This window comes from Anabrus simplex, chromosome 4 (genome assembly GCF_040414725.1).
Source record: "Anabrus simplex isolate iqAnaSimp1 chromosome 4, ASM4041472v1, whole genome shotgun sequence".
NCBI lineage: Eukaryota > Metazoa > Arthropoda > Insecta > Orthoptera > Tettigoniidae > Anabrus > Anabrus simplex.
Genome location: NC_090268.1, coordinates 189,137,701 through 189,158,135, shown reverse-complemented (window position 1 = coordinate 189,158,135; position 20,435 = coordinate 189,137,701). Strand labels below are relative to the sequence as shown.

At 40.6% G+C, this 20,435-nt stretch overlaps 1 protein-coding gene across 3 annotated transcripts in view; it reads left to right on the top strand.

Annotated features, from left to right (window-relative positions):
* The window catches only part of LOC136871749 (uncharacterized), a 575,821-nt gene that overhangs the window by 462,228 nt on the left and 93,158 nt on the right, over positions 1–20,435 (top strand). For all 3 annotated transcript variants that reach the window (XM_067145298.2, XM_067145297.2, XM_067145296.2), the window contains exon 4: positions 7,564–7,624. In XM_067145298.2, the coding sequence (XP_067001399.1) occupies positions 7,564–7,624 (61 nt within the window). The remainder of the gene's footprint in view (positions 1–7,563; positions 7,625–20,435) is intronic.

The window sequence follows — 20,435 nt, the reverse complement described above, 5'->3', positions numbered from 1 at the left end:
ATCTAAAACGTGACTAAATGCGGACCCAGAACAAATCGAGCTGCTTTTCTTGGAAGAACGGGTTGGCAACAACGGGTACCCAGGCTTAGTCCGGTATTGCTTACACTTATGTCAGACTTCCGCCTTTCTGACCTCCCTTGGTCAACTCTTGTTCTCTTCCGACCCCAACGCTATTAGGTTTACGAGGCCAAGTGCTTCCATTTTCACAGATTTCGTGACCCTTCCCTTTCTTTGGCCGATACCTTCATTCTTCGAAGTGTCTGACTTCTTCCATTTTCCTTTTGATTAGTGTTAAACCAGGATGGTTGCCCAGTTGTACTTGATTTTAAAACAAAAAATCACCACCACGACATGCTGTGTGGATCGTGTAATGGTAAGCTGGCATTCGGAAGATGGTGACTGTAAACCCCACCTACAGAACCCTGAAAATAGCTCATCGTGGTTTCTTACCTTCACACCTGTTAAGTGCCGAGACTGTACCTCAAGGCCATTGCCGGTATCATCTCCATCCTACCTTTGTCGGAAACTTGCACATGTTATACTTCATATTCGTACTCGAAGGAGCAAGAGTTCGTTCTTCAATCAATCAATCAATCAATCAATCAATCAATCAATCAATACTGATCTGCATTTAGGACAGTCGCCCAGGTGGCAGATTCCCTATGTGTTGTTTTCCTAGCCTTTTCTTAAATGATTTCAATGACATTGGAAATTTATTGAACATCTCCCTTGGTAAGTTATTCCAATTCCTAACTCCCCTTACTATAAATTAATATTTGCCCCAATTTGTCCTCTTGTATTCCAACTTTATCTTCATATTGTGATCTTTCCTACTTTTAAAGACGCCACTCAAACTTATTCGTCTACTAATGACATTCCACGATATTTCTCCGCTGACTGCGCAGAACATACCACTCAGTCGAGCAGCTAGTCTCCTTTCTCCCAGTTCCTCCCAGCCCAAACTTTGCAACATTTTTGTAACGCTACTCTTTTGTCGGAAATCACCCAGATTACTTTCTGAATAACGAGACTACAATGTACAACTTTCCTGGAAACACGCTAGTTTGTAGTCGCACTCGCAGGTGGGTTTTCAGTTTAAGTAGTGAGTAACTGTTACCGACAGTCGATGCTCCCCATGTGCCTCATACACTTTTCATAATGAAATAGAAAGAAACCTTGCTTCTGTTGTGGGGAAAATAATTAAATTTCATAATCTCACAGTCTTGGTACTCATCAGTTATCATCAGGTTACATGATATGGACATGTAACTGGTACAAACAATAGATACGGTACATAATAAAAGTACAACTATGTGAAAGGAAGTAATTTCTCGTGATGCTACACTATTTGAGAATGAAATATTATTGCTTGACGTCAGTAATAAGTTGGTTGTGGTAGGCTGAACCGAGACTGTGAAGGGGAAGGGCAAAGTGCCCACACGCGGAAGGATACTTTCCTTAGTTTTTGAGTTGACTTCCAACGTAGTGCAATCGGAAGAGGCCTCTAGAAAATTAAATCATTTTTTTTAAGTTGGAACTGACAATTTCGGTTTTCTTATTTTACTGAAATAAGTTACCAAGAGAAGTATTTGGTAACTGACATGGTGTTTCGATCTTGATATTTTCATTGAAAGCAGTTTTGACACGTCTCCTGAACGACAGAAAGTGTAGAAGTAAACAGGGAATACGGTGAGGTGATTAAAAACCACTTAGTACAGGAAACATGAATCAGCGCTTCAGCCTGCCGTGACTATCAATAAACGTAAGCCTTCTTCTCTTTTCTGTTGCCACGAACCTACTACGCTGGCGTAGCAGGGGTAGAGGTGATACTCCCACGTGGCGCGTCCCAGGTGGCGGAAATAAAATACTTCTCGTGGACCAAACACACAACCCCTGTGGGTGGGGGACGCATACGAAGAATACACCCACGGTATCCCCTGCCTGTCGTAAGAGGCAACTCCAAGGGACGACCAAGGGATGATTGTCTTAGAACCATGACACTACTTGTGATAAGTACCACCACGCGGGGAACACCATTGGTCGCTTATACTTGCGCGTATTGCCTCTGTTAGGTACACAGTAGCTTTGGCGGTTTTTACAGTACCTGTGATTCGTACACCTATATGAGCAACACCATGGGATTAGCGACACCTATGCCTTGCCTATGCTTAGTACCCACTCTGTGAGGAAGACCACGGGATAGTGTGGGTCCCTGTGTTTAGTCCACTTACGTGAGGAACGCCATAGGTTTCCGTTGCCTGTATAGGTTTGTGTTACATGTGCGAATTTCCTTACCTGTGCGTAGTACCATACTGTGTGGAATACCGCGAGTCTACGCTACTTTTGATTAGTACCGCAGCATTACAGATACCACGGTTCCTCTTTCCTAGCGATAAGTACCATTATGAGGGGTCGATGACCTGGATTTTGGACCCGTTTTGACTACAAGCATCATCGAGTCAGTACTGTGCTTTAGAAGCTGTCCATTGGTCAGTAATACCATTGTTTAACGCTAGTTTCTGGGAATGTGGGGCATTGCGGGTCGGATCCACTGATTGTTTCAATTTCATATCCATCCATTCATTCTTCGTCCTCACGTTTTCGAATTCAGGTCAGTGGAGGATTATGGATTTTTAAATTGTCATACCATTTCGTCTCATTTCGTACCGTTAGGGGCCGATGACCTAGATGTTACGCCCCTTTAAACAACATGCATCATTATCATCATCATCATCATCATATTTTCTGTTGGTTGAACTACACTCTTCAACACGTACTAAATGTACGTAACACGACCTAATAAGTTGAAAGTCGGTTTCGATTACAATGCGGTCGTGAAAATTCAATATTCATCAATATTCATCAGCAATTATTTTGCTTTCAACGTGTTCAATCACAGCTATAGCTTTGTTTGACACTTACCTTAGAAATTGTTACATAGCTATTAGCCAGAAAGAAATTCATTGTGCCCGTAAAAGTAAAGACTAGTTCTAGTGCCCCGCGATGAAAGTGTTCGCGAAGCCCTTTTGTCTATAATTCTTCAATATTAGTGGATGTTCCGAATGCCAGTTGAAGTACTGACGAAGCAGATTCTCAGACTTGCGGCGAAAGGGAGGAGGTGTTCTGTCAGTCTCTGGGCGTAGTGCAGTGTTGCCAACATTTGCGTAAATCTGAATATTTGATGCTCCTCTTATTATAACGGGCAACAGTAACGCCTCTGTTTCCTGGACTGACTGGTTGTCACCTGTATGTAGGATGCTAAAGGGTTTATCATCTAAAGGGTTTGTCTTTTAACCGTGAAAATTGGGAACTTCGAATTTAATTATATAATTATAGACACCCACCCCTTTTTTTCAATCAGTCAGTGAGTCAATGACAACTGATCTGCATTTAGGTCAATCGCCCAGGTGGCAGATTTTTTACCTAGTATTTTCTTAAGTAATTGCAAATAATTTTGGAAATTTATTGAACATGTCCTTTCGTAAATTATTCCAAACCCTTAATTCCTCTTCTTATAAACAAATATTTGCCCCAGTTTGTCTTCTTGAGTTCACTTTGTTCATATCGTGATCGTTCCTACTTTTAAAAATACCATTCACGTTTATTCGTCTACGCTTACGTCATTTCACGCCATCTCTCCACTGACAGCTCGGAAGATACCACTTAGTCGAGCAGCTCGTCTCCTTTCTCCTAAGTCCTCCCACTCCGCACTTTGTAGCATTTTCGTAACGCTACTCTTTTTTCGGATATACCCAGAACAATTCGAACTGCTTTTCTTTGGATTTTTTCCAGTTCTCGAATCAAGTAATCCTGGTAAGGGACCCATAGACTGAAACCATACTCTAGTTGCTTTTTTTTTTTGTTTTTTGCTATTTTGTTTTTTGCTAGGGGCTTTACGTCGCGCCGACACAGATAGGTCTTATGGCGACGATGGGATAGGAAAGGTCTAGGAGTTGGAAGGAAGCGGCCGTGGGCTTAATTAAGGTACAGCCCCGGCATTTGCCTGGTGTGAAAGTGAGAAACCACGGAAAACCATCTTCAGGGGTGCCGACAGTGGGGCTCGAACCCACTATCTTCCGATTACTGGGTACTGGCCGCACTTAAGCGACTGCAGCTATCGAGCTTGGTATATACTCTAGTTGGGGTGTTACTTATATGTCCTCTGTATCACTTGTCATGTGCATTTTGAGTTAACAGGGCCAGCAATAAATTTGAGACATAAAGATTGGCCTTTCAGCTTTTAATATTATAAATACCCTCGTACAAAGTAAACTCATGTCCTCGTCCCAGATGGTGCATCTCCTAAGGTACACCCCCAGTAGAGGCGAACTCCGTATATCGGCCCTCCTACCATTCTTAAATCTGTTTCATTACCGTTACACTACGCAGGTTCACATGACAAAAATGATATTCTAGGGTAAGTTGCGCTAAATGTAATGAATAATCTGTCTGGTGTTATTCTCAAGCCAAAATAGTACTTTAAGTTTTAATTAGGTGAGATAAGATGCTTGCCAATTGGATTGCATTTAATGAATGGTAGTAAAAAAAGCCTAGAAAAATTAACCTAAAAATGCTGTACTTATTGGATTTCCGTGTAGATACTGTGCACTTTAGATTAGAGGATGCAAAGAAATGTTCCAGTTGTACAACAAATTTTTTTTGGCTTTATTTTGTGGGTATTCTTGACATTTAATACACGTTACGGTCACCGAAATAAATTCCTTATTTTTCACTCTTCTTTCTTACATCCGGGAGTCAGTGCGACGGCAGGTTGATGCTAACGGAGGGCATTTTGAACATTTCATGTGGTATGCTGCGTGTTACCCATGATTAATGTACTATGTAGAGCTCTAGGAAATCATTTCTAAAATGGAATTGCAGCTTTATTTCGTCTCATCTTATTTTCTGACATTTCTTGAACCCCCTTTTCCTCGTGTTGCGAATGAGAGCAGCAGTTACTCGCTGTCTGACCGCGTTGTGTCGTGTAACGGTTGTGTGCGACGTAACCAGACGTGCTCATCATAAGTGCAATCGGCATGGAGATCTCGCATGTTGAATTATGTTCGAATGAAAGTGTTTTTGAATGTGAAGCTACGCAAAGTGCAAAGGAGTTCCCGGGAGGGCAAGCAATAAATAAACAGTTGAAAATGACCGTGGCTTACGTTGAGCACCTTCTTTATATAAATCACTTACTGGATCCCGGCGACTCTGTAGAGATTAAAGACGAGGCTGAATTACTGGGGAAGAAAATGTTTAAACCTATTTGGACAGTAATAGAAAATAAATTTTTAATAGATGAAAAAATGGGGAAACGGGGGGGGGGGGGGTTAACAAGCTGGTAGCAGCGTGACTCGAACTCGCCATCTTCATAACTGAAGTGGAGAACCTTAACCACTCGACCACAGCGCCACACTGTCTCGCTTGATGGTACCTGGCATGCTAAACCTCTTTACTTTTTTATACATTTTCAAAATAGCTTTTTTCGAAAATGTTTGGGAGTTGCGCGCTACTCCTTTGCCAGTGTGTTTTTGTGATGTAGTACTACCAACCTACAAAGTTTGAACAAAATCGGTGATGCGGACTTCGTGACTTCCCCTTGTTAGAACCATCCGTAAAGGCATGTCGCGCGGCCGGGTATTGGTGAACGAAGTCCTGGAAATACCTCCGACGAACAGAGGCGTCCGTGTTCACCACGGAGTAGATCTAGCCGTATATCCGACCGTGGAACTAGCCACGGAGGTACTTCGCTATGGTTCCGCTCAAGACAACCGCCGATAACCACGTCTAACTCACGACACAAGCTACAAATTCGAAACCCAACCGGCCGTGTGGCTTTCGGTCGGTTTTGGTACCTGTACCGGGCGGTACACCTCTACACCGTTTATTTAAAAGTTGCGCCAGTTGAAACTCCTCTTCTGGAGGAAGGTTGAACTTTATCTATTCTATTAATTCTCTACTTTCTCAGAAGATGTCATCACGTGGAAAATTTTGAGTTTTTGAACTGTGTCACTTTTGATGTGTTTTTGTTTCGCTTGAAGTAAGAAGTGTGAACTTTCTCTTCTAGAGGACACTACTGAAGATCAACAATAGTGCGACCTAGTGCGGAGTTAAAGAACTATTTTGTTGGAGAAATTTTTATTTCAAGAGTTTGTTCTTTGTTAAATTTCCTTCTGTCATTGTTTAAGTTGGCTGTATACCCCTCTTTTTCCCCTTAGTTTGGATCTAGCCAATCCCGAATTTCTTTAATTAATTTTCCACCAATAATGTGTTTCTTTTTCCTCTATGTAGGGGTTTCTTTTCCCGAACCAATAAAGATTTTGTGGGAGGGTGTTTTCTTTCCCCTAACGCCTAGAATCTTCCGCGAGAGGATTTAAACTGCTGATTTTGGGGTCTCCGGGCCACTTCTGTTCCATCTTTCAGTGTATTAAGTACATAGCAGGAGGCGGGAAGCGCCTCTTTCTTCTTCAGCCGTTCAACACCAGGTAATGGCCTATTAATAACTTCTTTTCTTGCTAGGTCGGCAGTTTAACACTCGCGGCGGGTTCGAAGCATTTCCATCATGTAACCTTCTCCTAAAAATGTAATTACTCTTTTCATCTTTTTCTTGTAAAGCTACATATTGGGATAGAGAGTGCTAACCCTCTCGAGCTCCCACTCACATTTGTTTTGAGGTGAACTTATTTTCTCAAACTATTCTTCGTTTATGTAATGTAAAGTGTTCTTCTCTAAGTCACCTCTGTAGTATGGGATTAGCCCTTGCGTTAGTGGCCCAGAGCCAGATTAGGTTTTAAAAACAAAGTGTATTAGGAGCGCAAGATCGCCTCCTCTCAAATTGTTATTTTAGAGGTCATGTAATCAACCTTCTTTTCATGTAATAGACCTCCGTAGGTTGGGTATTTTACCCCTGTGAATACGTCCTTAGAGGACAGCTTGAAGGTAGAGTTTGGTGTGGCCTTGTGATAGGCTTACAATTTTGAGAGCGGATCGCTCTTTGAAATTTGTTTCTGTATGCCTCGTGCAGGCTTTATGTGTAATGTTTGGAGCCAGTGCTCCTGGGCATGAATGGGGTTTTCTGCCCCTTGGCTATTTTTTTTTTTGGAGTAAGGCGGGGCTGATTGCCCAAGAGTTATGAAGTAAGGGCACTGAGCCCGAATCCAGTAATATTGTACCTACCTTTTTGCTACTCTGTACCTGTTATGATTGTTATCTCTTGTTTTTGAAAAGGAAATATAACCTAGTTAAATCTTAAATTAATTTTACCTTGCACGTTAATTTCGTAGCTTGAAACCCATTCACACCCGCACCTTCTTTCACCTCTACCTACCACGGATATCTCCGTAACAGTACCTATCACCACCACATTTGAGTGGACTGAGATACCGAGCCTATTACGTTTGAAACAATGGTTGAGGAGCTTCGCAGCGTTAGTTGTAGAGTCTTGCTAAGTGTTAATTACCATGCAATTGTTTTAGAATGTCTTGTGCAGTCCCTGTCATTAACGTCAGGTTAGAGCTTAAAAAGAGTTTGTTGGTAAGAGTTGATTTAATACTGCTTTGTTTGCAGGCACTCGGATGGGTGAAGAAATGGCGACAAGACAGCGAGGGGGTATACCGCCGCTTCCTAGGTAAGTCTCCTCTCTTAACTTGGAATTATAATGGAAATAAAATTGTATATACATTCTTTGAACCACATGGCATGTATAAATCAGGGCTCAAAAACAAAGTATTCAAACTGTTCCGGAAACTGAGATATTTAGTTTATAGAATCTGTCAGTTACAATTTTGAAGTCATGATGAAATATCTCTCCTGACCAGTAATAAAGTCCCGCGCGGACTATGGTTTACGACTATAGACAGATGCAATACGATTTTTTTAAATACTTCCCGTTGAGCTACAAGATTGAAAGTTATATACAGTGTAAATAAAGTACGAGTAATTCCAAAAAAAAATTGTAAAAAAGTTTAAATTTTGATCTCCTTAAGGTAGGTTTCTCTAAATAAGTAATTTACGCTGCGTGCAGCGCAACATATTCAGTTCATTATGCTGTACATTGAGAAAATGGCACGATTTCAATGACTATTGTTGTCACATTCTGCAATATTCCAGGAAAAATCCATGCTTGCCTAGCCTCGAAGTACTAAAAATGTCACAATTCACAAACACTTCCTGGGCATGTGAAGACCTGACAAACCATGTCTGATTCAAATTTGCCGAACAAAAATAACTCCCACCCGAATATGTCGAATGTCACAGCTCTGTATTTACAGAGTTATTTCATTATCCAGCAAATTGGCTACATGGTTTGGTTCATACAGCTGAGAGCTTGCTCTGAAGATGGTTTCCCATTTTCACACCAGGAAAATACTGGGGCTGTACCTTAAAGGCCACAGACGCTTAGAACCTTCCTTCCTTGTCTTTTGCATCGCCAAATGACTTAACTGAGTCGTCGTGTTGTGAAAACGCTACCTACCAAAAACGCAAAATTCTCCATTGCTGAACCGAAGTTATGAGATAATTTTTTTTTAAAATGTTCCAGCTGTTGTGTATTTGCCCATTCTGAGATTCACTAATCAGCTTCTATCAGAGGAGGATCCAGATAGGAGCCCCCCCCCCCCCCAGTAACATTTAAAAGTTTACGAAGTTGTTAATGAAATTAAACCAAAAAGCATAGCGTATATAAGATAAAGTGCTATCACTTCTCCGCGCCCGTACTCTTACCATTGTCTGCGACAGGCACCATGGCGTCTGGCCGAAACTGTAGCATGGCGGTCACTAGTTGATTTTTATAGTTGTTCGTACCTCATACTGCGCACAGAAGTTGTTTATTTTTAACTTTCTTGAATCCATGAATGTCCATGCGACATTACCTTGATTGAAAAAAATGCTTCAGTCCTCCACGCAGAATAAAACTAAGGCAATTCGAAGGTCATAGCTTATCATTTATGCATTTTGAACGGCTAAATCTATTCTAAACGCCAGATCACCACTCCATATGGTGATGAATAAAATGTTACCTTTACGATCCTCTTCAAAAAGGCTAGATTTGGTGAGATACCGCTAATACGTTCATAACAATACGTACGGCGCGTTGTTGTTTCGTTGTTATTCAGCACGGCATTTTAAGGAGTTTCTATACGTATTGTCAGTACATTCCTATTGCCGTGGAGACATGACTTGTTTTGTAACGGGTTATATGTCTGGTTACAAGGAGCTCGTTGTGGAGATAAGAGCTTGAACACAGTGATTATTATTGTTTCCGGAATTTCGTGGCTTACAGAGGTAAAAAAAAAAAAAAAGGTGCAGCATGAATAGCACAATCAGAAGAATTTTAAAAGTTTAAAATTGTAGCTATATTTCGTTCTCTGCGATATTTTGGTTTCCTGTCAAAGTTAGACTTTCCAATTTCTGGTACCAAAATTTTGCTTACAAGCTAGGTTACAACGTTTAGAAAATCAGAACAATCCACCAATGACAAATTAGCAGACATGAAATTGCAGCTCCCTAATAACCAATGTTACCTGAACACAACTGCTCCCAATAACAAAGGGTGAAGCAGACGGGTCTCCCAAGTTCTTTTACATCAGTATGAAGAGCGTTATCGCTGTATCAATTTACACTTAGAAATCTATTTCACGCTTTTCAGGCCTATCCACGGCACAGCCTACATTTTTCAAATTCAGACGGTATTCACTGCCTTAAATGCTCAACAGTCTAACATCTTAACCTCAAGGGAATGACATCTAATTTCACAGGGGTATTGAATACCCATTCTACAGGGCCTTTGTGATAAACAATAAGTTAACGTTACTGGCCCAAAAATCAAAGTGATGCGAAGGCGGACACTTGCACTACTTGAAATTTGCAATAAAAAGCTTAAAACCCTATTTGGGCTTCTGGCCCGAAGTTACGGAGGCTAAGCCTATACTACTGAGGAGACTAGATGGAGAAAATATTTGTTACAAGCAGAAAAGGGTTACAAAATCATAGTCACCTCAAAATTAAATTGATAGGGAACACGAAAGAGTAGATCACTCTCAATTCCATGATTACGTTTAAGTTCTTTTGGTTAGTTTGAAATTTACATGAGAAGTTTGAAATTTAAATTTTAGAAAATGAAAGTTACATTATTAAAGATTGGAAACCTTCCTCTCGAGCTAGTTCTCAAAGTCTACCACTTGGTTAAACTCCTGGAGCTGATGACGTCTTGACGACGAACGAGGAACCCCCCCCCTCACTTTACAATCACACACACTAGACTGGAGCGAAGAATAAGACCACCTGGCTGGAAAAATGTGCGAGCTTATATACCCGAGAGGAAGGCTCCAGAAAACTCTGGGCTAAAGCCCGACACACCTCTAATTTTCATTGGGTTATTAAATAGATATAAGGCAATGTTTATTGGCTGAAAAATATACAAAATTTTCTATCGGACAACATTCGAAGTTGGTGGGCAAGGATAGAAGTGTTGTAAAATTTAACACACCAAAAACAAAGAATAATCAGTTCAGTTTCGTAAACCAACGAATACAAAATTACTTAATTTTAGCAGTCAATCTTCACACCGAAGGGCATAACATAAATTTATAGTAGAGACAGCTGTAGGGAAATGTCCAAACTTCTAGTATTAGTTGTTGCGAGTTTGTTGTAGATGGCCTTCTTTAAGGCGCTTCATTTGAACGAATGGAGAGGGTGTACCTCCCGGTACAATTATTATTATTATTATTATTATTATTATTATTATTATTATTATTATTATTATTATTATTATTATTATTATTATTATTATTATTATTACGGGGTTACCTGTGGAGCAAAAAGAGGTTAAAGAAGGTGCCTGGTGAATGGGTCTATCTACAATATCAAAATTAATTTAAAACTTGAAATGAAGGTTATATTTCTTCAAAAACAACAACTCAACAAATAACATATCAGGCACAAAAGCAATCTTGAAACAAGACTGGGAAAGTCCAAGATTAGTGATTTTTACAGATTCTGGGCTTCAAGCCCCTAGTTTAACAATTTTACAAATGGAAGTGTTATTATTTAGTTAGGGGCAGAAATCCCCTAATTCAAGAGCACTTGCTCCCCAAATCACAATATCTAGCCTCTCAGAGGCACACTTTACTCTTACAAAACTTTGAAAAAGAGCTAACAGGCTCTCAGTTTTCCAAGCCTACTCAAGGCAACATCAGCTTACAATCTCTGGCCTCTCAAGGCACAACTTACAAATTGAAAATAATTTTATACAGTGCTATCTAGTACCCAACCTACAGGGCCTTTGAGAAAAAGAACAGGTTAAATGAACGGCCCGAACACAAACTGAATGGAGGTGTACACTGCACTCCCAAATAATGAAAAATTAAAACCTACAGGGCGCTCGGTCTATGAAACAGGGGCTAATCCCAAGCTACTTGAACTGGCGCGCATGGAAATCACTGTAATACATTGCAGAAAAAAAAGTTTCTAAATCGCAGACACCTCAAATCGAGATGAAGGGGAGCTCGAGAAGGTAACTCACTCTCTATCCCCGATATACAATTAAAGATTTTATGAAATTTTTACGTTAGCCGAAAGAAAAGTTACATTTTAGAAAAGTATGGTTACATAATTAAAGAGTCGGGCCTTCCCCTCGAATATAGCTGCGGAGGTAGCAAGAAAGATAGTCTACGTGGCCATTACCTTATAGATGTTGTGCTGACTGAAGAAAGAGATGGCCCCGCCTCCTGCCTTAACACACACACTTACACAGACTGTGATCATTTGACCAGGAAACATGAAAAGCCGCAGTTTATAAACCCTCAGGGGAGGATAGAGAATACTCAAGACTAATCAGGACACACCCTCTTAATTTTTATTGGCAGATTCAAAGTGAACAAGAAATGCGGGATTGGTTGAAAATTAATTACAACAATTCGTGATTGGCTAAATTCAAAACTGGCGGAAAGAAAAGGAAGTATTGCCAACCCAAAAACAAATGAACATAGATCAGTTATGGAAAACCTAGGAAATGAAACTTCTGAAAGTTATAAGTTCTTTCACCTTGCATCAGGGTGCATGATCATAGTTTTTTTGGTAGGGTCATCTGTGGAAAAATGTCCAAACTTCTTGATGAATGGCAAACAAAACAAGGAGAAATTGTCAGTTTAGGAAACTTCACAATGACACAATTACTTAACATTTCAGTGGTGACATCTTCTGATTAAAATTCCAACTTGTTGTATTATCAGTTTCGCCTTTTGACCGATAGAGGAGTTCATTAAGGCGCTAATTTTGAATACGCTGAGTTGAGGTGTACCTCCCGGTACAATTATTATTATTATTATTATTATTATTATTATTATTATTATTATTATTATTATTATTATTATTTGGAGATATCCGTGGAGCAGAAAGAGGTGAAAGAAAGTGCGGGTGTTGAAAGGGTCTAACTACGATATCAGAAATTGAGTTAAAACTTTAACTAAAGGTCATATTTCTTCCAGAATTTCAAACTTAACAAATTTTTCACTCAGTGAAATAATGAGGTTACACGTACAATGACAGTTTCAAAAATTGGAAAATTCAAGATTCAGAACTTCAATAATTCTGGGCTTGAACCCCGCTTAAGGTAACATTACACAAAACTTTATGATCTCGCACAATTTACACAATTTGTATTACACAGGGGTATCAATTACCCAACCTACTGGGCATTTGTGGAAAACGAACAGGTTAAGTAAATGGCCCGAACACAACCTGAATGGAGGCGTACACTTGCGCTGCTAGATAATGAAGTATTAAAACCTTAAGAGCTCTCGGACCGATAATACAGGGGCTACTGAAGTGACTCGAATGAAAGTTAATTTAATACATTACAGAAAAGAAAAACGGTACTAAATCGTAGTCGCCTCAAAACCAAGTTGAAGGGGAACTCGAGAAGGTAACGCACTCTCTATCCCCAATTTACAGTTAAAGATTTTATGAAATTTTACATTAGCTGAACAAAAATTTACATTTTAGAAAAGGTTGGTTACATAGAAATTCGGACCATCCCCTCGTGCAAGTCGGCGGAGGTGGCTACAGAGAGATAAAACTGTTGGCCATTACCTGGGCTGATGATCTGCCTGGCAAAGAATGAGGCTCCCCGCCTCCTGTCTTAACACACACTTAGAAATTTGGCGATCAAATGACAAGGTAGCCAGAGCAGCCGCAGTTTATATACACGAAGGGGAGGTTCGAGAGGATTCTAGTCTAAACCGGACACACCCTCTCAATTTTATAGGACAATTCAAACAGCGACAAGAAGCCTGTGATAGCCTGAAAAATAATTACAGAAATTTTTAATTTGCCAGATTCAAAACTGGCGGAAAGAAAAAGTGCTGCCAACCCGAAAATAATTTCTTCCACTTTGCACCAGAGAGCATGACCACAGTTTTGAATGGCATCTGTGAAGGAAAGTTTAAACTTCTTGAAGTAAACACACAAAGCAAATAAATCCAGTCATTTTAGGCAACTTCACAATAACACAGTTACTTAATACTTCAGTAGTGACATCTTCTGATTAAAGTTCCAACTTCATGTAGTAGCAGTTTCACGTTAGGTTAGATAGTTCTTTAAGGCGCATCTTTTGAATTTGTGGAGTTGCGGTGTACCTCCCGGTACAGTTATTATTATTATTATTATTATTATTATTATTATTATTATTATTATTATTATTATTATTATTGCTGTTGTTGTTTTTACCGCGATTAGAAATAAGAAGCGCCTGAGTTAAATGGCTGGACAGAGCAACTTTTATTTCAACATATTTGGAAATTTTATTTCTTTTCTTTCTTCACATTCACAGAGAGAAATTTAATAGTATAACACAGAACAGTTAAAAATATTAACAGGTTGATGGTCAGCTCCAACAATGTCTTGGACCTAGAAGTCCTAAATCAGGTACAAAATGAACCGGGAGAAACTCCCAGTCGTTAAATTACATACGAAAGAGCAGAATTGCTCCTGACAGGTACAATTTATAGTAGCTTCAGCTCCAAAATACAAGAGACTAGCCTCAAACAGGCAATCAGTTGCTTTTTTTCACTCTTAATTACACACGTAAACCCTTAGGGTGATCCCATTTCAGTGTTCATACACTGGGTGCCACATGGTGGGCTTATCTATTACCAAGGTCCACAAGATGTTTAAGTACTTTTCCCAAAGGGAACTAAAACATAGACACGGTTACCCTACGAACGATAACGAATAAACAGGGGAATAATTGTCCATACTGCAAGACTTTATGAATAAAAGGAAAAGGTTACACCCAACAGGCCATTAACAAAAGGCAAGGAGGCAAAACACCAGCAATCCTTAACGAACATTATAGAATCGACGAGAACCTAAGTGGACTTAAAGTCTAATGACACAGAGGCTAATCTCAAACTAAAAAGGGTGACTAAAGGGAGAGAATGTTAAAGCCGAGACAATGTTTCAAAAATTTAGAGGTTGAAAACTTCAGTCATCTAGCTGAAAATTTAAACTGATTGTCACCACTTACATTAAATATGTTCCCAGTAGAGAACAGAAATAGTCCGAAGACTGCGCAGAAGGCCCTACATTTCAACCCCAAAAGGATTAGACGTTAGATATTATTAAAACTCAGTCTAGTCTTAGGAAGCAACAGGTGCGGGCGTGCTGAGTGGCGAGTGTCGAGAAGTATGGTGGGAGTTGAGCAATATCGGGCGGCGAATGGGAGAGGGCAGTGGAGAATGAAGAAATTCAAGTAAACGAACGGAGTGTAAGGAAGATCTGGGAAAGATGTGAGAGGCGGTTTAGGTGGCAGCTATGATAACTGTGGTGGGGGCGTGGAATTAAACCCCGGCCTGAATACTAGTTGCAACATCAGCTGGTATAATATCGAGGTGATTAAGGAGGTGGTGAAGGAGGTAGTTAAAGAAACCTGCCCATTTGACCATATCAAAGAGATAAGACCAACGTAAGGAGTTCAGAAATATGAGGAAATGGACACAAAAAACGGAAGAATCAATAACCGAGGTGGGAAGTAATAAGAAAGAAATTGTGATGCTAAGAGAGAAAGTTAAACATCTGGAAGAAGGATGTGTTGAAACTGAAGAAAGAAGCACAAACCAGCAGTCAGGAACGTATGAAGAAATGTATATTTATACACGGTGTGGAGGAAGAAGCGAGAGAAAACAAAGTGGACATAATATACAAAGTGGGGGACGTGATTCAGAATAAAATGAAAATTAATTTCAGTGTGAAGTTGACATAGATTACGCGGATAGGGTAGGTAAAGTGAGAGAACACAGACCAATCATAGTGGAGCTATGAAATGAAATGTCGTATGGCTTTTAGTGCCGGGATATCCTAGGACGGGTTCGGCTCGCCAGGTGCAGGTCTTTCTATTTGACTCTCGTAGGCGACCTGCGCGTCGTGATGAGGATGAAATGATGATGAAGACAACACATACACCCAGCCCCCGTGCTGTAGGAATAAACCAATTAAGGTTAAAATCCCCGACCCGGTCGGGAATCGAACCCGGGACCCTCTGAACCGAAGGCCAGTACGCTGACCGTTCAGCCAACGAGTCGGACAGTGAAGCTATTATCTACCTTGATGGCGGACATAGTGCTAAGAAACGCGGGTGATTTACAAAGTGAAAAAATCTGGGTTAATAGAGACATGGGAAGAGAAGGGAGTGAGAATTTGAAAATTTTAAAGAGACATTTAGTGAGATCCAAACATCAAGGACTGAGGGCGCACGTAAGGAGTCAAAAGCTGGTTGTACCCAAAGGGAGATGGGTGCGAGTTTTGTCAGTGATGAAACTGCAAATAATGGAACAGAAGCTCAAGCAGGAAGAAGACATTGTGGCAAGGCAAGATGGCAGTTCGCAGATCGAGCGGTGGGACGAGACGAGGTAACAGCAGAGATCAACGCAGGGGTCAGTGGCCAGTGCAGTGCGGGATCAAAAACGAGGATTCAGGAGGTGGCGGTGGAGGGCGACTCTCAAGAAACGGAAAGTACAGAGTGCAGTGGACAAGTGTATAACAAAGGTGAAGGTTCGAGGGACGAAATGAAAGGGAAGAGAAAGTATGATCAGAAGTAGTAGTCTGAGTTTGAGATCTGTGGGCTAAGAAAAATAAAGGTACGAGGGACAAAGAGGGCAAAGAGCGCCCTAAAATGGCAATAAAAGAGGGAATGGAGGTAGGAGAGAGGCCATAGTAACGACAAGTAAGAATAAGGGAGGAAACTGAGAAGGAAGAAAGGGCAAGCTATAATAATAATAATAATAATAATAATAATAATAATAATAATAATAATAATAATAATAATTGTACCAGGCGGTACACCTCCGCTCCGCTAATTCAAACATTGCGCCAGTTGGAACTCCTCTACTGGAGGAAACCTGAACTTTAACTACAGTGTTAATTCTCAAGTTTCTCAGAAGATGTCCCTACTTGTAAATTTTGAAGTGTTCTGAACTGTGTCGTTTTCGATGTATTTTTGTTTTGCCTGTAGTAAGAAGTGTGAACATGCTCTTCTAGATGGCACTACTGAAGGACTACAATTATGCACCCTAGTGCGAAGTGAAAGAACTGTGTTTTTGGAGAAATTTTGTGTTCATAAGTTTGTTCTTTGTTAAATTTCTTTCAGTCATTGTTTAGGTTGGCTGTATAACCCTTCACTTTCCGCCAGTTTTGAATTCGACCAATGAGTAATTTTTGTAATTAATTTCCCACCAATCCTGGTTTTCTTCTTCAGTTTTGACATGTAATCTTTTGGCCGTCCAATAAAATGCTTGTGGGCGGGTGTTATCATTCATGAAAGGTCTCGAATATTCCGCGAGGGTATATAAACTGCTGATTTTCGGGTCTCTGCGCCACTTCAGTAACATCTATCAGTGTGTAAATTATGTAGCAAGGGGCGGGTAGCGCCTCTTTCTTCGGGCAGCGGTTCATCAATAAGGTAATGGCCTTTTAATAACTTCATTTCTTGCTAGCTCAGAGGTTTAACTCTCGGGGCAGGTTCGATACCTTTTACCATGTAACCTTCCTCTAAAATGTAAAAGACTCTTGGTATAAATTCTGTCTTTTTAATCTACAAATTGGGATAGAGTGTGCCTAACCCTCTCGAGCTCCCATTCATTTTGTTTTGAGGTGACTACGTTTTCTTAACAGTTACCCTTCTACTCGTAATGTCAGTTTTCTATCGTGTCACCTCCGTAAAATGGGATTAGCCCTTGCATAAGTGGCCTAGGGCCAAATTAGGTTTTAATAAAGTATATTCGGAGTGCCAGTTTCGCCTCCACTCAAGTTTGTATTTTGGGGCCTTGTAATTTTCCTGTTTATTTACTAAATCGGCCTCAGTAGGTTGGGTATTTTTACCCCTGTGTTTATGTCCTTAGAGGACAACTTGAAGGTGGAGTTTGGTGTGGCCTTTGATAGGCTGGAACTTTGAGAGCGGGTTGCTCTTCCAAAGAAATTTGTTTCTGTGTGCCTCGAGGAGGCTTTTGCTAGGTAATTGGGAGCAAGTGCTCTTGAGCATGATTGGGGTCTTCTGCCCCTTGGTTGAATCTTGTATACGGGTAAAGTTGGGCTTACTGCTCAAGAATTGTGTGTCTGGCTCTCGGAGCCCAAATCCTGTAACACTGTAATTGTACATTCTCGATTTGTTATTCGGCTACTGAGTACCTGTTATATTTGTTATTTCTTGATCTTGAAAAGAAAATATAACCTTGTTAAATTTTAAATTAACTTTAATTTCGTAGATTGAGTCCTATTCATCCCAGCACCTTCTTTCACCTCTAACTACCACGGACAACTCCGTAACAATAATAATAATAATAATAATAATAATAATAATAATAATAATAATAATAATAATGCTACTTGCTTTACGTCCCACTAACTACTTTTACGGTTTTCGGAGACGCCGAGGTGCCGGAATTTTGTCCCGCAGTTCTTTTGCGTGCCAGTAAATCTACCGACACGAGGCTGACATATCTGAGCACCTTCAAATATCACCGAACTGAGCCAGGATTGAACCTGCCAGGTTGGGGTCAGGGGTCAGAAAGCCAGCGCCTCAACCGTCTGAGCCACTCAGCCCGGCAATATCTAAGATTTATTAAGTAAATTGGGTAATAAGGAGGTCAAAAAAGTACTGGAAAGCTTTGACATTGTGGCACTTAGGGGGCGCTGTGTTTTCAATTCTATTCATGAGCAATCTCACGATCCCCGGGCTAACTCAGGTTGCTAGAAGAAGAGACAGGATGCTAGACTTTCTTTTATTCGTGATAAACTATATTGTGAAAGTATATGCATAATGGAAATATATGAATAGTAAGGGGAAGTTTGAAGAAGAGATGGTAGGATGTAGGACGTAGCTGAAAGAGTATTGCTAGAGCGTTTGTATATGTAGAATAGATGGTAGGACGTGAGCCGTCAATGCGGCAGTGAAAAGACGAGCCGAGACATCTGCCGAGGCAGAATTGCGTTACGGCGGACCACGTGCGGAGCTGGTTATCAGCTCACATATGGCCTGTTGCAAAATGGAATGGTGAGGAATTAGCATTGTCAGCTCTAAGGGTCTGTGGGTCACAGTCTTGGCTCCACGAGACATGGCTGGGCGTGTCATCGCAGGGAGGGTGGCTTATTCCTCACCAGGGTGGGATGACACGGCTGGTCAGATTCAGAATAGAATTAGTGTAGATGGAGGGGTGGCGTCTTGCATGTGGACTGGTTTTCTGCCCATATGAGAGGCCACATAGGGGATTCAGTATGATTTTATTTGTTGTATAGGCAAATAGGTAAATTCTGTCATTATCTTGCAGCGCTGGTTCTTCTTCAAGCCGGGCGCGCCCTGCCCCGTACCCTCTCTAGCCTCCGTCAAGTCGTATTCTCAAGAAGTGGAACAATTCAGACAAGGCGGTTCTAAAGTACTCTCCTTAAATTGTTCCATAGGAGAAATTTCCCAATTAGATTAAAATACAAAGCGCTGATATGTTAAATTTCCAGACCACACATCCAGATTTGATTGGCTAGAGAACATAGTGACAGGCATGTGGTAGGCACATTACATTAGAGGAGGAACCAGGTGAGGTGTTGACGACTTCGGTACATAAAGAAACAATCATCAGAAAAAAAATATTTACCAACTACAACAACAACAAAAATCTTCCTCCGCGTCTTCAGAACAAAATCTGTGTGTTCACGAGCAAAACTCATCTAATAATAATTTTTTGAATTTAAGAATGCTTTATCGTAGGTCTGTTGTCTCTAGATGGTTCACGATTTTTACTTGGTGTCCGGCTCCATGGCTAAATGGTTAGTGTGCTGGCCGTTGGTCACAGGGGTCCCGGGTTCGATTCCCGGCAGGATCGGGAATTTTAATCGTTGGTTAATTTCGCTGGCACGGGGGCTGGGTTTATACGTTGTCCTTATCATTTTATCCTCATCACGACGCGCAAGTCGCCTACGGGTGTCGAATCGAAAGACCTGCATCAAGCGAGCCGAATATGTCCTCGGACATTCCGGCACTAAAAGCCTGGTACCTGGGTGATTTCCGACAAGAGTAGTGTTACGAAAGTATTGCAGACCTTCGGCTAGGAAGTATTGGGAGTAAGGAGACGAGCTGCTTGACTAAGTGATGTGATTAAGAAGTCATAGAAGCCTTCGACCTTGCTATTTACTTCGCACGCACGTACGATGGAACAAGAAACATAGTATTTGGAGCTCGGAAGGCTTGCGCACAGAGATTCATCTTGTGACGAACGGAAGTACCATTTTCTATAGACAAACTGTAAAACATTTTTAGATTCAAAACTTCATTATTAGAGGAGTCCTCCTCGTGAACACAAGACGCGGAGCAAAGTTCTCTGCGAACTGTAAAGAATTTCACCTTCTTTACTTGACACGGCAAAAGCCTCGTCTTCCTCTTCCTATAAATGAATATTTGCCCTGATTTGTTCTCTTGAATTACAACTTCATCTTCATACTTTTGTACTCTTAAAAATTCAGTCTACTAATGTCATTCCACGCCATCTCTCCACTGACAGCTCAGAACAAATCACTTAATCCTAAGGATTCGTAACCTAAGGTCTTTAATATTTTTGTAACGCTATCGTTGCTCTTTCGTAGAAAAAAATGTCCACCAGGAACAAATCATGCTGCTTTCCTTTGAATCTTTTCCAGTTCTCAAACCAAGTAATCCTGCTATGGGCCCCGTACATTTGAACCATACTGTAATTGAGGTCTTACCAGAGACTTGCACGCCCTCTCTTTTGCAACCTTACTACAACCTTAAATATCCTCATAACCATATAAAGAGATCTGTAACCTCTATTTACAACCTCATCAAAGTGATTACCCCAATGAAGATCTTACTTACAATGGCGGAAAAAATCCAAACACCAAGAAGGGGTTGTGTTAGATTCACGAAAATTTGTAGGCTT